The following is a 20,112-nucleotide window of genomic DNA, read 5'->3' on the forward strand; positions in this document are numbered from 1 at the left end:
AAAATGTCTCAAACAGACTAAAGATAAATTAGGGAGAGTCATTATTGTTTTAGCTGAAATTCAGGGGCAAAGGTTGATTTTGGCTAATATTTACGCACCTAACGCTGATGATCAGGGCTTTTTTATAGATCTTGAGGGGATGTTGCAAGTCGCTGGCACCCCTCATGATATAATATTGGGAGGAGACTTTAATCTTTTGATGGACTCAACACTGATGCTGTTGATCACAGGATGTGTAAAAATTTGGTCTTACAGATATTTGGAGACTTTTGAACCCATCTGGTAGGGACTATACATTTATCTAAGTCCCTCATTTCATCTGTTGTTGACTGCTCAATTGGAAACATCTTAGTCTAAGATCATGCCCTGGTGAGTTTAGAGGTGTTGCCACATATAGAGAAAAAGAAATCATATAGTTGGCATTTTAATGCATCCCTTTTGCAAAATCCTGACTTCCAACAAATGTTAAAGACTGAAATCAATGTTTATATGGAGACCAACTGGTCCTCAGTATCCTCTGTGGGCGTGGCTTGGGAGGCACTTAAGGATGTTCTTAGGGGTCAGATCATACAGTATGCCTCATTCATCCAAAAATCCAAAGCATGAGTACTCGTGGAGTTGGAAGGAAATATTAAAAGTGCAGAGGCAGAACTGAAGCGCCGTTTGTCATCTGATGGCCTCAGAGAATTGACCCGAATGAAATATAGATATAATACTATTTTGTCGCGGAAAGTGGAGTTTTGGTTATTCAGGGCAAGACTTTGAGTTGGGGGACAAAGCAGGAAAACTTTTGGCTAGATATATAAAGCAGAGAGAGTCTTTTTCTGCCATTCCCTCAGTGAAATCTGCTGGTGGTAAAATATTTACCTTGGCCATTGATATTAATAATGCTTTTAAAGAATTCTACTTTGATCTTTATAGTTCCACGTCTTCATCTACTGATGAGGATATTAGGAACTTTGTGGAATCATTGGATCTCCCTAAACTGACGACTGAGCAAAGGTGTTCTCTTGATTCTGAGATAAACTTGGAGGAGCTTGACGAGGTAATTAAGGCCCTGCCTACAGGCAAGTCTCCGGGGCCTGACGGCTTTGCCGCTGAGTTTTTCAAATCTTATGCTACAGAACTGGCTCCACTTTTGTTAGAAGTTTATACAGAATCATTAAAGAATGGAAAGCTTCCGCCAACCATGACACAAGCCCGGATCAGTCTGATTCTTAAAAAGGACAAAGATCCAAGCGAGTGTAAAAGTTACCGTCCAATTTCCCTGATCCAGTTAGATGTAAAAATTTTGTCAAAAATTCTGGCTAATCGATTAAGTAAAGTTATGACATCACTTAAACATATAGATCAGGTGGGGTTTATTCAGGGCCGTAGCTCTTCTGATAACTCAGGTGTCTCATCATTATCATGTGGTCAGTAGCGAATGATCAGACTCCGGTTACTGCCATCTCCCTTGATGCCGAAAAGGCGTTTGATATGGTAGAATGGGATTATCTTTTTAAGATTTTGGAAATGTATGGGTTCGGGAATACTTCTATTGGTTGGATTAAGCTACTTTATAGACACCCTGTAGCGGCGGTACAAACAAATGGATTAATTTCAGATTTTTTTACTCTGGATAGTGGCACCCGGCAGGGTTGCCCTCTTTCCCCATTATTGTTCTGTCTTGCCCTGGAAACATTAACAGCCGCAATAAGAAAGGAGGATGATTTTCCAGGGGTGATTGCAGGAGGTGTGGCACATAAGCTTCTGCTTTACGCAGATGATATTTTATTATTAGTCTCCGACCCTACTAGATCTATGCCTTGCCTCCACAGAATTATTAATTCCTTTTCCAAGTTCTCAGGATACAAAGTCAATTGGTCTAAATCCGAAGCTTTGGCTTTGACAGCGTACTGTCCAGTAACGGCTTTTCAGCCGTGCGCCTTCCAGTGGCCCAAACAGGGAATTAAGTATTTGGGAATTTTATTCCCAGCAAATTTGTCTGATTTAGTCAGAGTTAATTTTGATCCCTTAATAAAGAGGTTTTCGAATGATGTGGACAGGCGGGCTTCCTTACATTTATCGATGATTGGGAAGGTTAATGTTATTAAAATGAATTGTATTACAAAATTCAACTACCTGCTACAGTCTACTAGCCAGATGGGCTAGGATCCTAAAAAATGTCAAGTCTGCATCTAGAGATGCAAGGGTATGTCTGATGCAATTTAAGATTTTGCATCAATTTTATTGGACCCCCTCTAGATTGTATAGGCTTGGTCTTAAAGACACTCCCACCCGCTGGCAATGCCAATCAGAAGACGGGGACACAACCCATGTTTTTTGGGGATGTGTTGGGATCCAGGAGTTTTGGTTGAGGGTTCAGAGCTTTGTGTGTGATGTAGTGGACACTCAATTTTCGTTTTGCCCCAGACTGTGTATTTTGGGTGATGGGGTGGTCCTGAATATAGATGATAAATATATAAAAAGCTGGGTCCTAACCAGCATGATGATTGGCAGACAGGTAATTCTCAGGGGATGGAAGTCAACTGATGCTCCCTCATTTCATGAGTGGTCTACAGAGATGGGCAGGGTAGCAGCATTGGAGGAGATGGCATGTAGAAGGCTAGGCAACCTGGATTTGTACATCAGGAAATGGGGAAGCTATTTAGCCTTTTTGGAAGGTTCTCGGAGAGGGGCAGTGGAGATAGACTAGTGTTTTTGTGTTTTATTTATTTATTTATTTATTTTTATGTTTCTAAACATTTTCTGCTGTTTTACTGTCTATATGTGTGTCTTTGTCAGTTGGCTTTTGACCACTGGGGTGCTCGTTTGTGTCGGGTGGGGGGGTTAATGTTCGGGGGGAAAAGTTGTGATTTCATGTGGTTTGATTCTGCACTTTCTGTCTATTTGATTTGCTGCATGGAATTAATAAAAATTGTTAATAACAAAAATAATGTGAAAAATTACTATTACAATTTGAAAAAAAAAAAAATCTGAACTTCTTAAACTACTTCAAAGAGTTCTCATCAAAAAATCCTCCATGTGCAGCAATGACAGCTTTGCATTTGCACTTGCAATAGATGTGGCTGTCTTGTCGGGCACTTCTCACGCACCAAAACAATGATTGACTGACGCGTTTCTAGAGAAAGTTGTTTATTTTTTTGCCATTTTTGACCTAATATTGACCTTCAGACATGCCAGTCTATTGCATACTGTGGCAACTCAAAAACAAACACAATGTTAAAGGTGCTATATGTAATATTATTACTGTACTAAATCATAAAATGACCATAATATGTCATTAGAGAATTAGGAAACATGATAAGTTTAAATACTGGCTTCTCAGCTGACAGCGTCATTGAATTCTACCCGCTCAACACCAGTTTCATGTACAACAGTAAAGAGAAGACTCAGGGGTGCAGGCCTTATGGGAAGAATTGCAAAGAAAAAGCCACTTTTGAAACATAAAAACAAAAAGAAAGTTTAGAGTGGGCAAAGAAACACAGACATTGGACAACAGATAACTGGAAAAGAGTGTTATGTATCTTAACCCCATTGAGCCCCATTTTGTGGGATTCAGCTAGACTGTAATGTGTAAGGTGCGTGAGAAGTGCCAGACAAGACATCCGACATCTATGGCAAGTGCTACAGGAAGCATGGGGTGAAATATCACCTGAGTATCTGGACAAACTGACAGCTAGAATGCCAAGGATCTGCAAAGCTGACATTGCTGCACATGGAGGATTTTTTGATGAGAACTCATTGAAGTAGTTTAAGAAGTTCTGAACATTTCTTTCAAATTTTAATAGTAATTTTTCACATTATTAATGTCCTGACTGTACATTGTGATCAGTTGAATGCCACTTTGGTGAATAAGAGTACCATTTCTTTCCATAAGAGCAAAATCTGTACATTATTCCAAACTTCTGGCTGCCAGTATATATATATATATATATGTGTGTAATAGATTATAGCCAAATGTTTTCTCTGTTTAGTTGTTTAGTTAGTAGCCCCAACTTAATATAAAATTAGGTGTTTACTAAACCATGGTTTTACCATTATTTAACAGTTAATTAGTGACAATAATTAATGTTGTCATAACAGTGTTGTTTGGTGAATATGGCAAACAGGTCTGTTTCATATTTTTCCCTTAAAAAAAAGATTGCTGTTTATTATGCTGTTTATTACTGTAATGTGTCAAGATTTTTTACATTTGGTTTATTTTTTTATTAGTACCTTAAATGTATTTTGTGGTATTCTGTCTTGATTCTGAGAATGTACATTTACTTATTTTTTATTTTTAGATAAAACCAGCTCCCTGGAGCTGCAGCACCAAAATGAAACACTACAGAGAAAAAAAAAAAAAAAAAAAGAAATGAAAGAAAATTTAATATTATTTTATATTTCAGAAGCTTTTAATGAGAAACCTTTAATGACAATGTGATGTTATAATAAATGTTTTATATTCTTAAATACATTTGTGTATGTCTCATTCATTAAAGTCCATGTCATGCCAGGCAATGTGTAAGTACACGTAAATCTTGTGTTAGCATCTACTGAGAAGTATAATAGTGAGTTTATTTAAACTTACGCACAGCTTGTTAAGGTATGTAGTTACACATGAAGTACAGTCTAGGTACACTTTATTTTACAGTGATTAATACTGTGTAATATTGTGTAATTTTAATGTAATTATGAAGCTATTACATGTATTCAGCTGTGTACTACAGCAGTTAATTTAAACTTAAGCATAGCTTGTTTATGTGTAATAAATTGTTACACATAAAGTACACTTAAGTACAGTCTAAATACATTTTATTTTACAGTGATTAATACTATGTAATATTGTGTCATTTTAATGTAATTATAAAGCTATTAAATGTAACAACATTTGTCTGTTTCACTGTAACAAGATCTTCCTATTACACAAATAGGTATGTAACAAGACTGGCCTGTTACACACATGCAATAATACTTGTCTATTACACCTACATAATTACAATGTGCACGTACATGCTGTTCCATAATTAATTACATAATAAGTACATGTTGTTTCATGTTATTACATTATTTATTACTCTGTACTTGGATAATTGCATTGTAACAGGGACACTGTAAAATAAAGTGTTACCGAAAGAAAAGGACTACTTTCTCTTTTTTGCTCTTTCTCAGGAGAATGAACTTCCATTCTATCAGATAAAATAACATAAATCGCCTTTTTAAACTAACAGAAAAGTAAAAGTTCAGACAGTAGTATAGTGGCACAATGGAAATGTGGAGAATACCTGAATATTGAACACTTGAACATTGTAACACACTGGTTTCAACTTTTTACATTGTTTTTTCAACAATCTACCACCGCTATAACTGTTTTTAGTGCGCACATTTCTAAATATTTCTCAGCTGCCTAATCTCTTCTGCCACTGAGTTCGGGGCCCCTTATCTGTGTGGAATCATTGAACAAATGCCCCAGAGGTCTGCAGGTCGATTACCTCATAGTATTGATTACTCATACTCCTGAATAACCACACCCATGGTCCTTTGCTACTACCCAAAATCTTGAATCGACAACCTTACTTAAAGTCTTGAAATACCTCCAACCTGTCTTGTTCAAATGTTTCCACCAGATAAACCTTTTGAAATAAATAAACTACCTACCTTAGTTCAATAAGGTTGATCAAAGGCTGCATAAAATGTACCCGCATTCTCCACCATTTAAACTGTAAGGTAATACAGTTATACTCAGTTAAGAGACCAGTATGAACAATGATGACCAGGAGTCAACATAGAAGTTGCAGTCAATGAAGACAGAGTTTACTGAAGACAAAGTTCTCCACATTTGCAAAGGCAAAAGACAGAAACAGAAAATGAGTTGAGGATCTAACTTCAAACTAACTTAGATTACAGAAACAACAGTAATTTTAGGCATATGCAAATGCATTGACATCATCTCTTATGATTACAAAGTTCTGATAGGTGAACAGTACAGAAAATTCTAGAAATTTTGCAAACATGTTGTTCTGTTTAACTACGTGAATGCAATCATTCAGAGATTATATTTTTAAGACACTAAGTCAAGTTGGTATGCAGAAATGGGTCAGAGGTGAGTCTTCACTTTAGATACACTGGTGTCCAGTTCCTCTGACTTAGTCACATGATTCTCACAACTACAAACAATCCCTGCAATGACATCATTAGACAGAACACAACATTTCACTCAAGGTTGAGAACCGCACTGGGACACTGGCCTTATCCAGCTGGAACAAACATGATGAGAGAACAATACATCCAAACACAACAGAGCAAAGTTAGTAGAAATATACTTTTAGTGATGAATACTAAGAATGTATTTGTGTCAGTAATTAATGACCTAAAACTTAAACACAATAAAACTCTTACTTTGATCAATTAAAAAGTTACAACTCACATGTGTATCTGGACAAATACACAAATGACCTGCAACATTTATGATATATATAACAACCTTAATAAATGCACATGGTTTAAAAACACATTGATTATCTTTTGATTATAACTATTGTTAATGAATGTATTCAATTCATCAATAGGCTGAAGAGATGGGTAAACCAGCCCCTTCACAACGTAGATACACTGTGATCAGCTCACACACGAGTAATGTTCAATTCATACAAGCATGACAAGCAATACAAGCTTCAACAACCTTACCAGAAAACATATCCAAGCATTATAGCAGGTAAACAACTTGTACCAAATTACTAACAAATAACAAATTAACATCCATCCACACTGCAGAGATGCTGTCCTGAACTGTGTGACTGTGACTGACTGAACAGCGAAGTTTCCTCAGCCTGAACACGTGACAGCCAGTACTTCTTTTCCATGTTAACGGACATGACATAATGATGCAATGATGAACGACATAAACCAGCGATTACACTCCAAATCCGACCTGACAGCTCAAAATACAAATCATTTTTATAAGCTTACAGTGGTGAAGATATTGTTTTGAACACTGATTTTATTATGTACTCAATCAATAATGGCAATTTGTTAATTTTAAACCAAACAATCTTCTGTAGTACAGCTTTAATTTTAAAGAAATATTTTTAAAAACAGAGTCAATGTTTTGACTGGTTAACCTTTTAACACCATAGAGTAAACTTAATGAGTCTCTTAATGATTTCAGTGGATGAAGTCTTTAAGTTTGCCATGTATTACAGTTAACAACATGGTAATGAATGGGGACATAATAGACTAATAGAAAAATTATGACATTTTTAGCATTACTGAAGAAAAGAATTCATAAAAATGTTTTTGCATTTCACAGCATCAACAAGTTTTCTAAACTAATGTTTTGACTTCATTTTGGTTTGCTGAGAAAGTACAAACATCCTTTTACACCTTACATAGAACAAATCAATCAGCACTTCAGGTAATATAGCACTTCACCCAACTTTTTCAGTGCTAAAATACGTCTATCCCATCTTAATATATAGAGACAACTATAGGTAAGCCATTCATGGATTAATTTTCCTCGAAAACTGTAAATACTGTGGCGATTTAAAAATGTGTTTGTTTTGAGCGACCCATTTAGACCTAACCAACAACATTACTCAACCAGTGGCATGAGTTGGGGGCTGGACTATCTCTTTGTTTGATCAATAGCAGATGAAAAGGCATATTCAGAAATGTTTTGAAAAAAAAAAAATTTATTATTATTATTTTATTTTTAAATTTTTTTTATTTTTTGCAGTTCCATTCGGTTGTGCTAGTGTAAATTACATAATTAAATACATATAGAAATTACATACTTCAGCTTTAATTGTGATTGTTCTTTAAGGAGAAAATATATATTGCTTTTTTTTCTTCTAAATTTCATACTATTTGCCAGGCAAATAAAGATGAACTTTGCTCACTGTGACAACCCTGGACAATGATTTTTTCTATGAGTCAGTAGAGAACTTGAGTGGCTGAAACTCTTCCCACATGAAGTGCAGTGGTACGGCTTCTCTCCAGTATGCACTCGCTCATGTTCTTTCAGATTTCCTGACGTAAAGAAACTCTTCCCACACGAAGTGCATTGGTAAGGCCTCTTTCCAGAATGCAATTTCTCGTGTTCTTTCAGGTTTCCTGACCTAAAGAAACTCTTCCCACAGGAAGTGCAGTGGTACGGCCTCTCTCTTGTATGTATTATCATGTGTGCTTTCAGGTTTCCTGACCTAATGAAACTCTTTCCACATGAAGTGCAGTGGTACGGCTTCTCTCCAGTATGCACCACCTCATGTTTTTTCAGGCTTCCTGAACTAGTGAAACTCTTCCCACATAAATTGCAGTGGTATGGTTTCTCTCCAGTATGCATTCTATCATGTTTTGTCAGGTTTCCTGAACTAGTGAAACTCTTCCCACATGAAGTGCAGTGGTACGGCTTCTTTCCAGTATGCACTCTCTCATGTTTTTTCAGGTTTCCTGAAATAGTGAAACTCTGTTCACAATGTGAACACTTGTAAGGTTTTTCTACAGTATGGATTCTTTTGTGGCGTTCCAAGTCGTAAACTTTGTGAAAGGCCTTCCCACACTCAGAGCAAACATGATCTCTCACACCGGTGTGTTTTCTCTGATGGTCTTTTAAACTGTGCAGATATGAAAAACTCTTTCCACAAAGAGAACACAAATAAGGCTTCTCATTTGCATGACTTTTCAGGTGTGTTCTTAAGACTGATCTTGAAGAAAAACTTTTGCCGCACTGATCACAGCTATATGACTTTTCCCCAGAGTGAAAAGACAAATGACTTTTGAGACTATGTGCCAGTCTGAAACTCTTCCCACACTGTTGGCAAGTGAAAGGCTTCTCTCCAGTGTGAATTCTCATGTGATTATTAAGACTTGCTTTACGTGTAAAAGTATTCCCACACTGATGGCAGGAGAAAGATTTTTTGGCTCTTGTTCTTCGAGTTCTTTTTTGTGAAAAATTACTTTCAGTCTGAGAGTCATTAAAAGACTTTTGTTCTGTTTTGAAACTATAAGGTGTCTGATCTGGATGGTGTTTCTCTTCCACTTCATTCAGTTTGGGACTTTCCTCTTTCACATCCATCAGCTCTAAAATGAAAAAACAAAATAGTCTGCATTCATTTCAAAGGACAAATATTAAAATTAAGGACATACAATTGACCCGAAATTTTATAGTAGAAAGCTACAGGGGTCAAGTAAGGCATTTATTATGACAGATGTTTAGAAGAACTTCTCAGGTCTGTTGGACCTAAAATTGCAAGTGAATGGTGATCAGACCTTTGTAGCTCCAACAATCACATAAAGGAAACATAAATGTAATCCATATGACTCCAGTGTTTAAATCTGTTGGGGTTCTGGACTGACATTTACATTTATGCAGTCGGCAGATGCTTTTATCCAAAGCGACTTACAGTGCCCTGATTACAGGGACAATCCCCCTGGAGCAACCTGGAGTTAAGTGCCTTGCTCAAGGACAAAATGGTGGTGGCTGTGGGGTTTGAACCAACAACGTTCTGCTTACCAGGTCAGTGCTTTAGTCTACTACACCACCACCACTCACACCTGACTGACCTGCCTCTCTTCGTTGTCTGCCGTGCTTTTGTTTGTGTCTGTGTTTGACAGCTCGCCACGTGGCTCTGTTTACCTTCTGTTTAACAGTTGTCACGTTGGCACGCATGTGTTGCCATTCGGTTAATCAGTGCACTGGCTCGTTTGTCTGAGTGTTGTCGCCTGTTACTCCTGAATTTATTTCCCTCCTTTTACTCACCTCTTCGCTGGGTTTTCTCTCATTATTTCTCAGACTACTCTGCCCTCTGCGCTCTCACATGCTTTGCTACTAGTGTTAATTTGGAGTGATTTCTCCACTCTCACAGTTCTAGTTTAGCAACTTTTCTACGGTTAATTCAGTTTATTTTTTATTTCTGTTTCTGGCACCAATCTCTGTTGTCCCTGTGGATGAACCAATGTGTTTTGAATAAACATAGTTACCCTTCTGCTCTTCTGTGTGTTTGTGTGTACTAGCCCAGTGTGTGCAATCCTCCTCTGTCCTCAGACCCCTGGAAGTGGCCGGTTCCAGAACATTTCTCGTTACAATACACGCTTGAGCCTAGTATGCCCAAAGGCTCTGACTGTTCTCCCAAGTTGGACCCGACTCATTTCCATGAGGCCACTGGCGGTTCCAGTATCTCCACCTTTGTTTTATTTTCCTGAAGTCTACAATAAATCACTATTACTTGTATCTGCTAGTAGATTCAGTCTCCTTCTTCCAGCCCTTGTAAAATTAATATCTTCAAAAGCAATATAATAAGTGTGGGAGAGAAACAACAACATTTAAGTCCTCTTTTACTCTAAATCTCACCCACGCCTATTATATCGCTTCTGAAGGTATGGATTTAAACACTAGTCTCATGGATTCCTTCTATGTTTTTCTTTGTGATTTTTAGAGCTACAAATGTCTGATACCCATTCACTTGCATAGTAAGGACCAACAGAGCAGAAATATTCTTCTAAAAATCTTTGTTTGTGTTCAGCAAAAGAAAGAAAGTCATACACATCTGGGATGGCATCAGTGTGAGTAAATGATGAGAGAATTTTCATTTTTGGGTGAACTATTCCTTTAAGCTGTACTGAATGTTTTTTTATTGATCAGTTCTGCATCTTTATTGATCAGTCATGCATCTTTTTTATGATTAACATTTTTATTGATTCCACAAAGACAAAGAAAAACAAAACATATATACAATGAATCAACATTTAACTCCCACTACTACCCCTCCCCCTCCCCAATCAAGAACCCCACCCTGACCCCAAACAAATATCCCAGTGGTCTTACGTAAGTACACACACACACACACACACACACACACACACACACACACACACACACACACACAGAATAAAAAAATTAAAAATAAATAAATAATAATAATAATAAATACATATCTATATATCCATTTTTTTGTATTTGTCTCCTACGTCGATGACCGCCCCATCACCCAAAACACAGAGTAATCCGAATGCCCAACACGTCACACACAAAACTCTGTACCTTCGACCAAAATTCCTGGATCTCAGCGCACCACCAAAAAACATGGGCCGTGTCTCCATCCTCCGATTGGCAATGCCAGCAGGTGGGTGTGTCTTTAATACCAAGCCTACAGACTAGAGGGGGTCCAACAGAATCTATGTAGAATCTTAAATTGTACAAGTCGCACCCTTGCATCTCTAGATACAGACTTCACGTTTTTTAGAATCCTAGCCCACACTCCCTCCTCCAATTACAAATTAAAATCTTTCTTTCATAATCTCTTGATAGAGGTTAAAGCTCCATCCCCCGGACTCTGAACTAGCAGGGAGTAATACACTGATGCCTCGTGACCTTTTTCAAAAGCAGTAATCACCACTCCCAGAGTGTCTGCCGCTTTAGGGGGGTGTATGCTACTCAAATATAGTACAAAGCAGGTGGTGCAACTGTAAATACCTAAAGAACTGAGATCTGGGAATCCCAAAATGTTGAACCAAATTATCAAAGGATCTCAATACTCCACTCTCATATAGGTCACCGAGTGTAATAACCCCCCTCACAATACACTCTGACCAGCAGAAGGGAAACTTATCAATACATAATTTTGGGTTCAGCCATATGCTCGAGGCAGCATTCAAATAAATGTCCGAATCAAACACTCTAGACACTTTTGTCCATACCGAGTGCAAATGCAAGATAACGGGGTGTAACTTAGCTTCTCAGGTTAGTTTGATAGAAAGGCTTTGAAATGGCGAAATAGGGGCAAGAACTTCCTGTTCAATACAAAACCAGGGAGGGGCTCTCTCAGGTGGAAGCGACTAACCAGCCAAATGTCTAAGACCGAATGCATAATAATAAAACAAAATCTTGGGTAGGCCTAGCCCACCTTTGTCAATTGGCCTATGTAATTTGTTGAAATGCAATCTGGGACACTTACTATTCCAAATGAAGGACTTCACTATGCTATCAAATTGTTTGAAATAAGAGAGGGGGACATCTACAGGGAGAGACTGTAGCAGGTATTTTAATAACATTAACCTTACCTATTATAGATTAATGTAATGAAGCCCACCTGTCCATATCGCTCGAAAACCTTTTTATTAAAGGGTCAAAATTAATTCTAAATAAATTACACAAATTTGCAGGGAATAAAATGCCCAAATACTTGATACCCTGTTTGAGCCATTGGAAGGTGCCCGGTTGAAAAGCCATTACTGGGCATTACGCTGTCAGAGCCAAAGCTTCTTATTTAGACCAATTTACTCTGTATCCTGAGAATTTAGAGAAGGAATTAATAGCCTTTTGGCAAGGCATAGATCTAATGGGGTCGGAGACAAATAATAAAATGTCATCTGCGTAAAGCAAAAGCTTATGCGCCACCCCTCCCGCCATCACCCCTGGAAAATCATCCTCCTTTCTTAACGCGGCTGCTAATGGTTCCAGGGCAAGATAGAACAATAATGGGGAAAGAGGGCAACCCTGCCGGGTGCCCCTACCCACAGTAAAATAATCTGAAATTAATCTGCTACCGGGTGTCTATAAAGTAATTTAATCCATTGTGGCGGAATGATCCACCCCTCCGGCTTGTCATCGTCACCCCGCCACTTAGGGCCGCCCTTCAGCCAGTCTCACTATGGGAGTTGGGCAGGAGATCGAGGTGCATAATTAATAAGCCTCATACTGACAGCGGTGAATGAAGCACACCTGATGTGAATAATGCATCATCACCGCTGTTTTTTAAACGCAGAGTGCACCTCTTCTCGGGGAGCCGGCTTCAAATCTCCATGTGTGCACACACTGGCATCCTCGCACACCCAGGACCAGAGCGTGGGAGGGATCGGACGAGATGATGCGCCTTTGGACCCGCTCCTCGGACCCCCCCAGGCCGATTAGATGAGTTGCCGGGGGAGAACTGCACACATCGCGGCCAACGGGCTAGAGGCCGGGCCGCCTTCCCCTCGCACCTGCCGCGGGCCTGGGAAGACAGGCTGCCAAGGACACCGCAACCCCTCGTGCCGTGGACCCTGGAGGGAAGCGTGTATGGCCGACGGACCCAGCTCATGCCTGGGCCATTCCAAAGACAATACCCCGCCCTTTACGGAGCCCCGTCTCACCACGAGGATGCCAGATTCCCCCTTTGTTATGAACACTATTCCCCCTGGAGACTTTATTATCGCCCTTTATGGACATGTTATTTTTATTATTATTTCCAATAAATGCCTCTCCGAGGCTTGACGCCACACCCACTGTGTCTGTCTCTTGCTCACCCCGCCACACCATTCAATAAAAGTATTTCCGAACCCGTATATTTCCAAAATCTTAAAAAGATAATCCCATTCTACCACATCAAACGCCTTTTTGGTGTCAAGTGAGATGGCAGCGACCGGAGACTGATCATTCACCACTGACCACATGATATTGATGAAATGCCTAATGTTATCAGAAGAGCTACGACCCCAAATAAACCCCACTTGATCTATATGTATAAGAGATGTCATAACTTTACTTAATCGATTAGCTAGAATTTTTGACAAAATTTTAACGTCTAGCTGAATCAGGGAAATTGGACAGTAACTCTTACACTCGCTTGGATCTTTGTCCTTTTTAAGAATCATATTGATCCGGGCTTGTGTCATGGTTGGCGGAAGCTTTCCATTCTTTAATGATTCTGTATAAACTTCTAACAAAGTGGAGCCAGTTCTGTAGCATAAGATCTAAAAAATTCAGTGGCAAAGCCATCTGGCCCCGAAGACTTGCTTGTAGGCAGGGTCTCAGAATCAAGGGAATTTGTTTGCTCAGTTGTCAGTTTAGGGAGATCAAATGGTTCCACAAAGTTTCTAATATCCTCATCAGTAGACGAAAACGTGGAACTATATAAAAGATCAAGATAAAATTCTTTAAAAGCATTATTAATATCAATGACTGAGGTAAATATTTCACCACTAGCAATTTTCACTGAAGGAATGGTAGAAAAGCCTCTCTCTGCTTTATATATCTGGCCAAAAGCTTCCCTGCTTTGTCCCCCGACTCAAAGTATGACTGTCTTGCCCTGAATAGCCAAAACTCCACTTTCAGTGACAAAATAGTATTATATCTGTATTTCAATCGGGTCAATTCCCTGAGGCTATCAGACGACATTCGGCGCTTCAGCTCTGCCTCGGCACTTTTAATATTCCCTTCTAACTCCACAAGTTCTCGTGCTTTGGATTTTTTGATGAAATGATCAAAATACCGTATGATCCGGCCCCTAAGAACTGCCTTAAGTGCCTCCCAAGCTACGCCCACAGAGGAAACTGAGGACCAGTTGGTCTCCATATAAATATTGATTTCAGCCTTTAACATTTGTTGAAAATCAGGATTTGGCAAAAGGGATACATTAAAGCACCAACTATATTATTTATTTTTTCTCCATATGTGGCAACACCTCTAAATTCACCAGGGCGTTATCTGAAACTAAGATGTTTCCAATTGAGCAGTCAGCAACAGATGAAATGAGGAACTTAGATATATATATAAAAAAACTATTCTAGAATAAATCTTATGGACTGATGAAAAAATTTATAATCCCTACCAGATGGGTTCAAATGTCTCCAAATATCTGTAAGACCAAGATTTTTACACATCCTGTGAAGCGTCAGTGTTGAGTCCATCAAAAGATTAAAGTCTCCTCCTAATATTATATCATGAGGGGTGCCAGCGGCTTGCAACATCCCTTTAAGATCTATAAAAATGCCCTGATCATCAATGTTAGGAGCATATATATTAGCCAAAATCAACCATTGCCCCTGAATTTCTGCTAAAACAATAATGACTCTTCCTAATTTATCTTTAAACTGTTTGAGACATTTGATTTGTAGATGTTTACTTATCAGTGTAATGACTCCCCTGCTCTTACTTGAGCCAGCACTAAAGAAAACATGTCCATCCCATATCTTCCCAAATTTTTCAGCTTTCAGCTTTCTTGAAGAAACACTATATCATATTTCATACGCTTAAGAAAAGAAATAACCTTCCTTCTTTTTATGGGGTGCCCCAAACCATTCACATTCCACGTGGAGAGAGATAATCCACTAATATTAACATTTGACATTTTGACATATTAGAAAACATAGATTGTGTGTCAAAAACAACAAACAAACACCGAACATCCCCCAGAACCAAAAAAAAAAAACAGAAGAAAGAAAAACGTGTGGATTAACACCACGCACGACAGCGCCAACCAGCGTCCATCCCTCTAAACTCAAACAGTCTATGTACGCCTACGAAAGCCCCTGCGACAAATTTGCTGTTGGATTGCTCAAGTCCGGTGCTTCTGTACAATTTTTGTGAGACAGAATAACATAACAGAAAATAATCTATAAAATAAACTCCAGCCAATAGGCAGAATAAACACAAAGTGTTTAACGTGCAGATTCATTCACAAAACTGTCTCAAAGGTGTGTTCCTCCATAAAACATATCCCAGCCGCTAGCGGAACCAGCACATAAAAAAAAAGTGAGCCGGCTGTTCATGAGTGCAGGAGAGGATCATTCCAATGTCCGGCAAAAATACTCCACGAAACAAACTCCAGCCAATAGGAGGCATAAGCACAAAGAACAAGCAGTTTCATCCACAACTGTCCTAAAGGAGTGTTGTTCCACAAAACAAACTCCAGCTGCTAGGCGGAACTAGCACAAAAAGACAAAAAAAGGCGCCCAACTTCCTCGGACGGTCGAGTGTATGTTCAGTGAGACAAGGTACTTGGAGTCAACATGAGAAACACACCATGACTTCCTCGTTCCATTGATTTTGTGAAAGACATCGCTTGTTGTGGGCATGTAAATATTTTGCGGCCATCCTTATTATCTATTCTCAGTTTGGCCAGGAACTTCAGTGTAAAAGTGACCCTTCGTCGATGCAAAAGTTTCTTTAAGGAGTGTTACTACACAAAACAAACTCCAGCTGCTAGGCAGAACAAACAGCGAGACAGCCCACTCGGGGGCCATATATAAATCACCAAATGGTTTACTCACCCATTGACTCTATGAAAGACAATGCTTGTTGTGGGCATGTAAATATTTTGTGGCCATCCTTAGTATCTATTCTCAATTTGGCCGGAAACATCAGAGCAAAAGCGATCTTCCTTTGATGTAAGGTTTCTTGCATTCCTTGAATCGATCTCGTTTCTCTCTTGTCGAATTCGCAGTCTGGGAACAAGAAAATGTTGTGGTTCTTCCAAGAAAGCTTTCATTTGCTCCTCGCCTTGTGCAACACGAGATCTTTACTGGATGATCTCAGAAATGTGGCCAAAATTGATCGGGGCCTGTCTTCCTCAGCCGATCGACGAGCCGGGACTCTTTCCAGCTTATGGCCCGTTATGTTGAGCAGACTCGGGAAGAGCTCGTCTAGGAATTTCACCATATCTCTGCCTTCTTCATGCTCAGGAATTCCAACAAGGTCTTCCAGTTTTTCAAAAATGTGTTCAAAATCAATTTTGGTCGCTAGCAGATTAGCAGATAATTCCCTCTCCGATGACTCCAGATAATCGATCTGTCTCTCGATGTCCGACAATCTTGTAACCAACTCAGAGAATTTTGTTTCCATCGCAGTAATCGATCGATGTATTACAGCAAGATCCTCTAAGTCGGCAACAACTTTCATCAGCATTACAAACATGTAACACGTCCGCTCCTCGCATGCTGTCACGTGACTCCCCTCAGTCATGCATCTTTAATGATAAGTTCTGCATCTTTATTGATCAATTATGCATCATTACTGATCAGTTATGCATTTTTTTAGTTCAGTTTTGCATCTTTATTGATCAATTATGCCTTTATTGTTTAGTTCTGCATCGTTATTACAAAGTTCTGCATCTTTTTTATCCGTTTTGCATGCATTATTATTAATTAGTTATGCATCTTTATTGATCAATTTTTCATCTTTATTGATCAATTGTGCATATCTATTGATCAGTGATGCATCTTTTTGTTCAGTTATGCATCTTTATTGATCAGCTATGCATCATTATAGATCAGTTCTGCATTTTTATTGATCAGTTAATGATGCAGTTAGTGTTTGAAAATCAGCTTCTCACATTCACTTACTGTTGAAGTGTGCAGCTTAGGCAAACCGTATATTTGTTTAATTAAATCTCAGTCTTTTTTGGTTTAAGCATCACACTAGGACATATCACGATTTTAATTTGATTAATTATGCATTTAAACATTCCTTTTATCCCAAATATGTCAAATTCCATGACATCCTGCATTTTGTAGTTAATTCAGTTAACCCATTCGTTATTTGATTTCATAGGAAGTGTGCAGGAGCCATAAGAGCACAGCCCCTACAGCCCCACGATCATGTCAATGAAGCTCACACCTGAAAATTGCTGGAAAATCAGCTGGTGTGACAGCAGCTTTACCTGTTACATGGTTTGTGAAAAAAAAAAACAGCCTTTGATTTCAAACCAAAATATTTTAAACTATAGTAAGTGTAGCAGAAAACACTTTAAAAGCAGATAGAAGAAAGGGCAATTATTAGTAATTTGCTTTTTGGTAACATAATTATTTATATTACATTTTATCTTAATAGACCATGAAATGTAAGGTTTTATCTATACTGTTATACAGTGTACAATAAAAAGCTGTTCTACTAAATCATGCTCAGGAGAAATTCAGTTCAAAATTAACCTACAACCCCAATTCTGAAAAAGTTGGGACAGCATGAAAAATGCTAATAAAAACAAAAAGGAGTGATTTGTAAACTATATTCACCCTTTGCTATATTGAAAGCACTACAACTACTTATTATATGATGTTTTACCTTGTGAATTTCATTGTTTTCTGTTTTTTTTTTTTAATGTACAGTCATTTCAAATCAGATGATTGCAACACACTCCAAAAAAGTTGAGACAAGGGCAAATTAAGACTGATAACAATTTGACGAGTTGAAATAACAAGGCGATGTGAAACAGGAGATGTTAAACAGGTGAGGCAATCGTGTCAAAGTATATAAGGAGCCTCCAAAAACAGCCTAGTCCTTCAAGAGCAAGGATCATTTGAGACTTGTCAATTTGCCAACAGATGCTTCAGCAAATAATCCTGCACTTTGAGAACAATGTTCTCCAAAGACAAATTGGAAGAATTTTGGGCATTTCACCCTCTACAGTGTACAATATAGTTAAAAGATTCAAGGAATCTGGTCAAATCTTGGTGCGTAAAGGGCAAAACGAAAACCACTTCTGAATGCACGTGATCTCCAATCCCTCAGATGTCACTATCTTAAAAAACGTCATTCATCTGTAATGGATATCATGAACATGGGCTTGGGATTACTTTAGTAACCTTTGTTAGTCAACACCACTTGCCGCTGCAACCACAGATGCAAGTTAAGACTTTACTATGCAAAGGAGAAGCCATACATCAACACTGTCCAGAAGTGCTGCCAACTTCTCTGGGTTCTGTCTCATCTTAGATGGAAAGTAGAACAGTGGAACTGTGTTTTTTGGTCTGACGAGTCCACATTTCAAATTTTTTGAAAAACACAGTCGTTGTGTTCTCCAGGCCAAAGAGGAAAAGGACCACCCAAGCTGTTATCAGCATCAGATCCAAAAGCCAGTGTCTGTATGGGCCAGGGGTGTGTCAGTGCCCATGGCATGGGTAACTCGCACATCTGTGAGGGCACCATTAATGCAGACAGATATGTACATATATTGGAGCAACATATACTGCCATCCGGCACCATCTTTTCCAGGGACATCCCTACATTCTCCAGCAGGACAACTTCAAACCACATACTGACTGGATTTCAAGTGCATGGCTGTGTAAGCAGAGAGTGTGGGTGCTATATTGGCCTGCCTGCAGTTCTGACCTGTCTCCAGTTGAGAATGTGTGGCGCATTATGAAGCACACCATATGGCAATGAAGACCCCATACAATTGTGCAGCTGAAGACCTGCATATTGGAGGAATGGGGGAAAGTTATCTAAACTTAAAAAAACTTGTGTCCTCAGCTCCCAAATGCTTAATAAGTGTTATTAGAAGAAATGGTGATGTTTCACAGTGGTAAACACTTGACTGTCCCAACTTTTTTGGAGCGTGTTGCAATCATCTGATTTGAAATTACTGTACATTTAAAAAAATAAAATAAATGAAATTCAAATGGTAAAACATCATATAATGTGTAGTTGTAGTGCTTTCAATATAGCACAGGGTGAATATAATTTACAAATCACTCCTTTTTGTTTTTATTATCATTTTTCATACTATCCTAACTTTTTTGGAATTGGGGTTGTATATCGCAATACGTATCGTATTGTGTCGTAGCCTCTGTGTTGTGATATAGTTTTTCTTTTTTTTTTTTCTCCCATTTTGGAATGCCCAATTCCCAATGTGCTCTAAGTCCTTGTGGTGGCGTAGTGACTCGCCTCAATCCGGGTGATGGAGGACGAATCTCAACTGCCTCCATGTCTGAGACCGTCAACCCGCACATCTTATCACGTGGCTTGTTGAGCGCGTTACTGCAGAGATATAGCGCATGTGGAGGCTTCACGCCATCCACCACAGCATCCACGCTCAAATCACCACGCTCCCCACCGAGAGCAAACCACATTATAGCGATCACAAGGAGGTTACCCCGTGTGACTCTACCCTCCCTAGCAACCGGGCCAATGTGGTTGCTTAGGAGACCCGGCTGGAGTCACTCAGCACGCCCTGGTTTTCAAACTAGTGAACTCCAGGGGTGGTAACCAGCGTCTTTACCACTGAGATACCCAGGCCCCCTGTGTCAAGATATTGTTGATGATTTACAGCCCTAACAAATTATTAATTTGCTTAAAACAAACCAGAAAAGGTGAGTTATTAGTTGACTGCCATATTAGCCTACAGTGCATTCATTAAGAATTCAGACCCCTTCATTTTTTTCACATTTTGTTATGTTGCAGCCTTATGCTAAAATGCTTAAAATTATTTTTTCCACATCAATCTACACTCCATACCCCATAATGACAAAGCAAAAACCAGGTTTTTGATAACTTTGCAAATTTATTAAAAAGGAAAACCTGGAATTAATGTTATTTTTCTCCAGAACTCTATGAGCTACATGTAGGGTTGCCACCCGTCCAGGATTTTCTGGTTT

General features: G+C 38.9%; 4 protein-coding genes across 7 annotated transcripts in view; 1 reads left to right on the plus strand and 3 right to left on the minus strand.

Moving 5' to 3' along the window:
- The window catches only part of LOC127440778 (gastrula zinc finger protein XlCGF57.1-like), a 593,771-nt gene that overhangs the window by 382,657 nt on the left and 191,002 nt on the right, over window positions 1-20,112 (plus strand). The window lies entirely within an intron of this gene.
- LOC127440749 (zinc finger protein 501-like) overlaps window positions 1-20,112 on the minus strand; it is a 143,935-nt gene that overhangs the window by 90,956 nt on the left and 32,867 nt on the right. The window lies entirely within an intron of this gene.
- LOC127440850 (zinc finger protein 501-like) overlaps window positions 1-20,112 on the minus strand; it is a 224,062-nt gene that overhangs the window by 52,101 nt on the left and 151,849 nt on the right. The window lies entirely within an intron of this gene.
- Window positions 4,471-20,112, minus strand: part of LOC127440803 (zinc finger protein 501-like) — a 167,855-nt gene continuing 152,213 nt past the window's right edge. Inside the window, exon 3 of the mRNA XM_051697721.1 lies at window positions 4,471-9,063. Coding sequence (XP_051553681.1) covers window positions 7,880-9,063 — 1,184 coding nt within the window. The 3' untranslated portion in view covers window positions 4,471-7,879. The remainder of the gene's footprint in view (window positions 9,064-20,112) is intronic.

The sequence above is a fragment of the Myxocyprinus asiaticus genome, chromosome 5, assembly GCF_019703515.2.
Source record: "Myxocyprinus asiaticus isolate MX2 ecotype Aquarium Trade chromosome 5, UBuf_Myxa_2, whole genome shotgun sequence".
Classification (NCBI taxonomy): Eukaryota; Metazoa; Chordata; class Actinopteri; order Cypriniformes; family Catostomidae; genus Myxocyprinus; species Myxocyprinus asiaticus.